Source organism: Babylonia areolata, chromosome 7 (assembly GCF_041734735.1).
Source record: "Babylonia areolata isolate BAREFJ2019XMU chromosome 7, ASM4173473v1, whole genome shotgun sequence".
Lineage (NCBI taxonomy): Eukaryota > Metazoa > Mollusca > Gastropoda > Neogastropoda > Buccinidae > Babylonia > Babylonia areolata.
This window is the reverse complement of record NC_134882.1, coordinates 13,243,000-13,251,512: the sequence shown is the minus strand read 5'-3', so window position 1 is coordinate 13,251,512 and position 8,513 is coordinate 13,243,000. Positions and strand designations below refer to the sequence as shown.

The following is an 8,513-nucleotide window of genomic DNA, read 5'->3' as shown; positions in this document are numbered from 1 at the left end:
ATTTTTTTCTTTGTGGAATCTCCAGTTCTAGTCCAAAAACAGTTGCTCATAAAATTTTAAAAATCAAATCTAATATAGAAAGTAAGGGGGAGAGATGAAAAAGCCCACTTGACATGGGAGTAAACAAGTGGTACAAAACAATACAGAATCTGTTTGAGTTAATTCCCTTGCAATCCGATTCGTCATCGTCATGTGATCGAAACACATGATCAAGGAAGCGTCAGAGTGTCAGTCAACGAATTCCACTGTTTTTTTGACTTGTTCAGCGTTGTTTTAGACCGTGATTTACACCCAACATCCACGAAAATGCTCCGGAACGTTATACTGATCGCTCTATTGGGCGTTTGTTATGGTTCTATCTTTGACAAATTTTCACCTTTGCGAAAAGGGATCAAACGTTTCGAAATGGACATTCCGAAAGAGACCAAAAAAGTGGATCTCGGTGTCAGTGGACAGCAGGCAGATCTGTTGGACAAGCTGAATGCAGCCCTCCTGGTGAAGGGCCAGCCAAATGGTGGTTCGAAGCTGAATCTGAACTCACTGCTACCGTTGTTTGTAAGTTTTACATGGGCGAGTATGTATGGTAATGTCTATGATATGACAGCTCAAAGATAAAATACAGCTTTGTTCTTTGTCTGTAAATGTGCACAAGAATTTGGCGTTTTGGCTCGAGTGCATATTTATAACATTAAACACATATAAAGCTTAATCACTTTTAGAATATAAAAATATGCAACACAATAACAAAATTAGTCAAAGTGATGTTGACTAGGTAAACAAAAATGTCATTGACACGAAATCATGACAATATTACTCAGATGTTCTATCGGATGATGCCCAGGGTCAACCAGTTGACCATCATCGGCATTTTGTGGTGGTAGGTTCCAGTTTAAAAAAGATAATAAAAAAAAGATAATAATGATAAAAAAAAATTTTTAAAAGAACAAAGATACAGATACTGATGCAATGTGAAGTTACCTCTCTTGAGTCAGAAAAAAACATAAACAGAAATAAAGGAATATTACTCTGTGTGTGTGTAACTAAACTTAAACTGAGTTAAACATTCCATAAACTATTGAACTAGTCATTCATGCTCACAGTCACATGGACATAGAGATTATGCAACTTTTGCAAGTTTTATTCGAGCTTTCCCAAAGACTTTACATTCACAATCGCAGTGTTTTATCATCAAATTTTGTCAGGTTCTTGCCCAATCTTTTTTTTTTCTGACATATCTACATGATGTTGACTATATCATTTGCATCATTATTATATATATATATATAAGTTTATAACGAAGTCTAATTTTGCATTGGTTGTATTTTCAGTTTTTTTTCTGGCTCACTGTTGTATTTGATACAGTGGTGACACATCCAGTGATCCACAGTAGGTACAGGCTGTTTAAGGGCTCAAAGACTTCATCTTTTATTTTGGCAAAACTCTGGTGCGCCCAGTTTTGACAGTTGAAGCATTCAATTGAAAGCCCCTCTATGCTTTCACAAAGTTGATCGATCACCATGTAAACACTGCTAACCTGGAGATTTGAGCAGTGGGGAAGCAAGTGATGACTTTTTCTTCAACTTGAGTCCTGAAATTGAAAACGAACCTTTGCTTTTGTGACGATGTGTGAACAACATTTGTGAACTCATGCACTCACTGGCTTCAGTTATGGTGTTTACAGCTGCAATGTGTGTAAAGAAACAGAAAAGAAGAAAAAATGTTACTGATCTGTTTTGCTTTTAGTCTTACTCATAAGTTAGTAATCTTATTCCTAAACCAAAGTTAAACTAGGTTCCTTTATAAATGCTAATAAAAGTTCAACTAAAAAATTACTTTGTTGATCAGGACGAGCAAACATTTAAAAAAAGATAAAAAGGGTTCTGCTTTATTCATAACAGATAAAAGCTGTAATTAATAGAATAATACAAGTTGTAATATATGATGTGTGATATATTTGTAATGTAGTATAAAATATGCAATTTATTTTACAGTATATATAGATATATTTTAAAAATGTATATTGTAAGCCTTTTTTATGTAATTTATATATATGTATGATATATACAGATCCAGCACATAAATCAGCTTACCAGACATACAGAAATTAAGCAAATAAACCATACATAAAGAGTATTTGTTTACATAATTACTTACAGCAAAGACTCAGAGACTGTAAAGTTATTTTTAGGGGAAAAGAAAAAATTGAAGCAGATGAACATTGTATCCTTACAATGGTATTTTCGGTTCAGGGTCTCCACAAGCCATCTGGTGAAGCAGGCCATGGCAACATCCAGAGCTTCAACATTGTCAACTGCTCAAAAGAGGAAGCGGAGAAGTCCACCTTCATTATTGAGAGCCTGAAGGTGACGCCAGATCCTGTGGTACTGCCAGGAGATTTGACTTTCTCCTTCAACATCCGTGTCACAAAAGACATTGAAGAAGATTTCTTGGTCAGTATTTATGGCTTCTCGGTGCTGTTACATGAAGATAACGAAGATGAAAATTTATGAATGTAGCATTTAATTCATTTTATGTCAAGAAATGGATAGATTGATGCTGTGTAAAATAATAAATTTTATCCTAGTTAAAATCTTTTATTAAAAAAAAAAAATGTTACAATTATATTGTGAATTGATCAATTTAAATGATTTGATCCAGGCTTTATAACCAGTACAGGTAACTTGTACAACTTAGTAGTACAAGTTAACTGAACAAAGTCAGTGACTGACATGCTGTCCATGGAAAAACTAAAGTCAAGTAGCATACAAGGTACTAAATAACTGAAAGTAGTGAGAAAAAAGGTATGATAAATTAGTAAAATAAAAAAAAAGGTAGATACATGGCAAGCTGTTAAAAGAAGTGAAGAAAGAAGTTATTTTTCCTGTTTGATTGTGATCCTCTCAAATCCTGGGGCTCAAAACCCAACAGTTTTTTTTTTTCTTTTGTTTTTTTAAGTTAATTTTGTTTGCCTCTTATGTCTGATTAACTGCTTTCAACCCAAAATTAGCAACTAGAATAGGTTCAGGATGTGTCAGACTCACCAAACACTGATGTGTATGCAAAAACTGAAAAGAATAACAGTTGATTTTATTCACTAACATTGTAACAGTAATTTAGTACAATGATGACAATGATCCATTGACCATCAGCGTTTCTGTGTTGTATTCAGGTTGACCTCAAACTGTACAAAAAAATGGGTTCCATCGATATTCCCATCCCCTGCATCGGTGAATTTGGTTCCTGCACCTACAATGTGTGTGATCAGCTGCAGCAAGTAGTGAAATGCCCTCAGGAGCTGGAGGAACACAAGATCAATTGCAAGTGTCCTTTCTACAAGGTATGAACTATTTTGAGAATTTGGGTTACTCACTGCTCAGGTCTTTCCATCGTATTTGAGTCAGACACACTTTAACTATATTATACTGAATGATTGTGTTCCTCAAAATGTGTTGCTGCTCATTTCATGGGTGTGTAGAAATGTATGGATTGCGTTTGATATGCCAAAATCTGCCCTATGTTTTTTGTTGTTGTTTTTTAATGTGCCAGTTGAAAAAAAAAACAGCAAACATTCTTAGGGATTCATTAGACATGAGGAGAATTCCTTTTTAATGTGCCAATTGAAAAAAAAAAAAAAACATTCTTAGGGATTCATTAGACATGAGAATTCCTTGAAAGAGGGATCGTTTTCCGTACACACACACACACACACACACACACACACACACACACGTTTACTTATGCACACACATCATGTTGGTTGTATTGTGTGGTCATGTAAAATTAAACTCTAATAGACTTTATCATTTAACCAAAGTCAAGATATAGTAAGTAAGAAATCACAGCCACTGATTAAGAAGGAAAAAAAATCCAAATACAGTGTAAAGTACTTAACGATTGTGATCTTGATCCAGCATGAGGAATATACCTTTGTGACTGTTGGAAATGTGCCATTCACATTTGTATTAGTTAGGACAGTGCAAGGGAGCAAAATGTGTGTGTGTAACTTTTTTCTTTTTTTTTAATCTGTGGTAATACCGGTTTTGTTCTATCTATGGCTGTGAAATTGGGCGGTATGAAACTGGAACTATAGATTTTATATTCTTTTTTTTTTTTAAATATAGATACTCCAGAGAAACTAAAGATAAAACAGAAGTTTTTAGACTTTATACAATTATAGATTGAATAAATAGAAATACTATGACAGTATGAGTGTGACTTAAGTGATGAAGGGAAAATCAGTCATTTTATATTTTAACCCATTCATTTGTCTCATTAAAACCAGTTTTCAATTCAAGTTCTTGCATATATGCATAAACTAAAATGATAGAGGAAGGAAACTGACTTGTACAGTATTTCTGGATGCGTCTACATCAGTACTTGTAATCTGGAAGAAAAACAGAATATTTCCTGCATTTTTTTCCATATCAGTATAGCATAGAGGCCTGCCGAGGCTGAAAATTCCCCAAGTTGAATGGGTGAACCTGTCTGTGCTGGTAAAGACAGGGCTAATAGGTTTTGGACTGATATTATATATATATATATATCACTGACCATACAGAAAAGTAATCAGTATTTCATATCAAGGATGGTCGTTGTTTTGTTACGCAGCATTTGCAGTGATAACTGCTGACAATGTTGATGTTATCCTAGAAAGTCTCATCCATGGGCCCCTGGATGGCCCGTTTTTGTTTCAGCTGAACGCCTTGTTCAATTAAATCCATGTCTTGATGTGCGTGTGATGTGCAGAATACCTACATGGAGCCGGGCATCACTGCCAGCATTGACAGCCCTGTGTTTCCAGAGGGCGATTATAAACTGTCAGCAAGGATGACGGCAGGAGGGGACTTCGTGGGTTGCTACAATGCTACAGTAACCTTTGGCTAGAATGAAGGAGGGGCACAGACATCTGTCTGTTGTCCTTCAGAGATCAGGTTGGGTTCAATAGACAATAGGTCATATGACCGGAAGAACATAAAATCAATAGGTCATTTTGAAAATCAATAGGTCAAATATCACCCGGTTAATGCAAAAGTGGGAACGCCAATTCTTCTCGCCGAAGCTCGCGAAAGGCAGCGATAAAGATTCGTTTCGGATTTCGTTTCGTCACGGATCCGTATTTTAATAAACCAGTTTATTGTCATTTCCTGTAGGAGCAGACGACAAAGCGATCGCGATCGTTAAAGAGAGAGAGAGAGAGAGATGGTTACTTTGGTTGACCGACTGATCATAAAAACAATAAGTCATGTGACCTGGCAACTTGAAAAACAATAGGTCATTTCAAAATTAAATGCGTCAATGACCGATGTCCGATGTCGAACCTGATCCCTGGTCCTTGTCGTTTGTTTATTGTGTGTGCATTCATCTCTAATGTTCTTATTTGTTTTGTTTTAATCAGAGAAGTTTTGTTCCACTTTTGCTGGAGTTACCAATCTCTTTCGGTTTTTTTCTTTGTTTATTATCTACTTTGATTTTTCTTCTTTTTGGGGGAGGGTGTGTGTTTGGGGGGGAGGGGGTCTTCATTTTTTTTCTTTTTTTTGTTTTGTTTTGTCTGCTTTTGCTTTGATATTATCTTGATTATGGGTAATCATACTGTTTGCATCATCCATATATATATATATATATATATCAACTGCAGATTTTTTTAGTGTACACCATAAATTGCTATGATGGTGTTCATATATTGATAAACTGGCTCTGAGAACAATCTCATTTCATTTTAGAATCTGTAAATCTCTGCAGTGGTTAACACCACATCAACTTCCCACAGAAAACATAATGTAAATTTATGTGTTTTTTTTGTAATAGGTTAGAAATAGCAGATTGTGGTCACAGTTACAGCAAAGTACTGTTTGTGAGCATCTTTCTCCGTCTGGCAGGATTTTCATCAAGGAAGAGAATTTGACTTAAAAATTTTAAAATGGTGATTTATGTGTTTTAAAAATGATAATTCATAAGGGTTTTACTTGATATATTTCTGGTGGATGTTCTCAAAAAGCAGAATATTATGTATGCAACAATAAAGAAAAGCAGTGTGCAGGATCCAGCCTGACATTCACAAGGATACTTTTCCATGGTGAGTTTTGGTTCATCATGGCAGAAATTTGATTAATGTATAATGTAAGCACTAACAGCAAGAGCGACATGCGACATATGGTATGGATGTTTTTAGTTTTGGGGAACTATGTATTCTGATTACACATGCATTCATTCTGGTTTCCATGTCCATAATTGCATAAATGAAGTGGCAACAGTTTCATAACTAAGTCACAGATTTTATTACCAGTACTGTCTGTTTGCGACTCACAAGATTCTTGAACTTACAAGGTTATGAAATGATAGTTCTAGTTGTCAGGAAGACACTAAGATGAGTAACTTATAACTTCTCTTCAATTTCAAAACTTTTGATAAAGTTCAGTATTCAGAAAGGAAAAAAAAAACTGCCCATGAAAATTGCATACATGTTTTAAGGAATCCATTTTTCAAACTGTTATTCTACAACCTCGTTAACTGCGTAGAACAATCCTATCTGAGATCTGACTTGCATGGCTGAGATTTATCTGTCTTTGTCTGTTCGCTTTTCATTTTCTTTCCATTCTTGTCTGACACTGTGACAGTGGGTGAGCAACTTGTCTCCCATCGCATGTGCCTGTCTCCTCCTTGTTACATTCTGTCTATCTCTTCACCATCCATCCTTCCTTTCTCCAGTCCCCCATCTCCCTCCCTGAATTTTTTTTTTTTTTTTTTTTTTTTTTTTTTTTTTTTTTTTCATAATGTGGAGAATATGATGCATCCTGTGATGCACTATTGGTCTGTCATCAGATCATTTCCTTCTTTCTCGTCTCTTGTTTCTTCTTCCAAAATGAGGTGGGGTTTTTTGGGGTTTTTTTTCCTTTCATTCGATGTCTTAATTTTAGAGATCAGAACCCAACATTGTTTATTTGTTGTTTATTTCAAGAGATATCGATATCCACATTGTTCGTAAACTTGAAGAGAAAACACGTCATGAGATTTCAATGCTCAGTCAAACGAACATTCCGTTCTGTTTCTGTTTTCAGGCATGTGTATTTGATAGGAGCATAACAGTTAAACTTACCACAGAATAGACTGCAAAGTATATAAGTAACTAATGCAGTATGATGGATGTTTATCTGAATTCAGCATTGTGATTAATATTATCTGAATGCTTTTGGCACGGAAATAGCAAGAGACCTAAACTTTGAGAGATGTGAATAATCATTTTTATCGAGCATCTGAAAACAGGTTGCGGACTTAGTGATAGATCTGACTTCTTAGCGATTAGTGATAAAAATGAATGAGTTTTGTTCTTCTTCTTCTGCTGTGATGTGGCTGCAACTCTATGTCCACTGGTATACATGTTTGAACGGGCTTTTAGGTGTGTGACCATTTTTACCCCCACCATACATGCAAAAATACTCGAGTTTTTAAAAGTAGTATTATTGCTGTTTACCTGAGACGTGGAAGTTGTGAAATCCATTCTGGTGTGGAGTCAGGATTTATGAGGAATGGGTTTGTAGATACAGGCTGTTCAGTTGTAGGGCTCATCTTTTCGTAAGGAGGTGCTCCATGACTTCTCAGTGCTCCAAGAGATGGGTCTGACTTCAAGTGATCTGATGGTTTTGTCAGGATCCGTTATTTTGTGTGTCCTTACTGTTGTGTAGTTGTGTGTGTGTGTGTGAGAGAGAGAGAGAGAGAGAGAATTAAGTCATGAATTAAGATAGAGAGAAGAGAGAGAGAATTAAGTCATGAATTAAGAGAGAGAGAATTAAGTCATGAATTAATGGAGAAGATGGCAAGCACAAGTCTCTAATACCAAGAGAATTCCACATGCACAAAGAAAGCTATAAAATTTATTTTTTATTGTTGCAATGGCTTTATTATCTGATAATGTGATATAATTATTTGAGTCTCGGTAATTCCTATTCTTATTAAATTATTTCTTTTGTTTATTTGTTTGCCTAACAGCTGAAATTTTTATGCAAGATAAACTCTTGTATGCATCTGGCGTTTACTGTTTAAAAAAAAGTCTATGTAAAATGAACTATTGTGTGTGTGTGCCTTTTACAAAAAAGTTGTTGATTTTTTTCTGTGTCAGTTTGTTCTGTTTATGTGTCAGGTACATGAAATTCATGTAAGTGTTTTTGAATTTGTTTTTCTTGTTTTGTTATTCGTAGTGTGAAAGATTGGAATTTGTTTCATTAAAATTGTTTCATCAAAAGTAGTGTCTTCCATGTTCTGTTACAATTTTTGAATTTGATTGCTGTTGTTGATGAGGAAAGGATACATGCACGCGCGCGTGCACATACACACACACACACACAAACACACACACACACATCCACACACACAACGCTAATGTCCCATTGACTGTAAAATGGATAATCTTTTTGGCATGAGTCGCACATGAATTTTTTTAATTTGTTTGTGTATGTATCATGTGTCCGTGTGTTTCACAGTTCGTGTGTGTGTATGCGTGTCACAGTATGTGTGTTTGT

At 35.3% G+C, this 8,513-nt stretch overlaps 1 protein-coding gene across 1 annotated transcript; it reads left to right on the top strand.

Annotated features, from left to right (window-relative positions):
* The first annotated feature begins 200 nt into the window (after positions 1 to 200).
* Positions 201 to 8,239, top strand: LOC143283724 (ganglioside GM2 activator-like). Its single transcript, XM_076590002.1, has 4 exons — positions 201 to 555; positions 2,250 to 2,450; positions 3,170 to 3,337; positions 4,747 to 8,239. Exons 1-4 carry the CDS (start codon positions 307 to 309, stop codon positions 4,882 to 4,884), a joined length of 756 nt encoding a protein of 251 aa, XP_076446117.1. The 5' UTR covers positions 201 to 306; the 3' UTR covers positions 4,885 to 8,239.
* The last annotated feature ends 274 nt before the right edge of the window (positions 8,240 to 8,513 follow it).

Bases quoted from the DNA above. Each gene is read 5' to 3' on its own strand.
- LOC143283724 (XM_076590002.1), top strand. From the start codon at position 307: ATGCTCCGGAACGTTATACTGATCGCTCTATTGGGCGTTTGTTATGGT. The intron at 556-2,249 runs GTAAGTTTTACA...TTTTCGGTTCAG, and splicing joins ACTCACTGCTACCGTTGTTT to GGTCTCCACAAGCCATCTGG. The intron at 2,451-3,169 runs GTCAGTATTTAT...TGTTGTATTCAG, and splicing joins ACATTGAAGAAGATTTCTTG to GTTGACCTCAAACTGTACAA.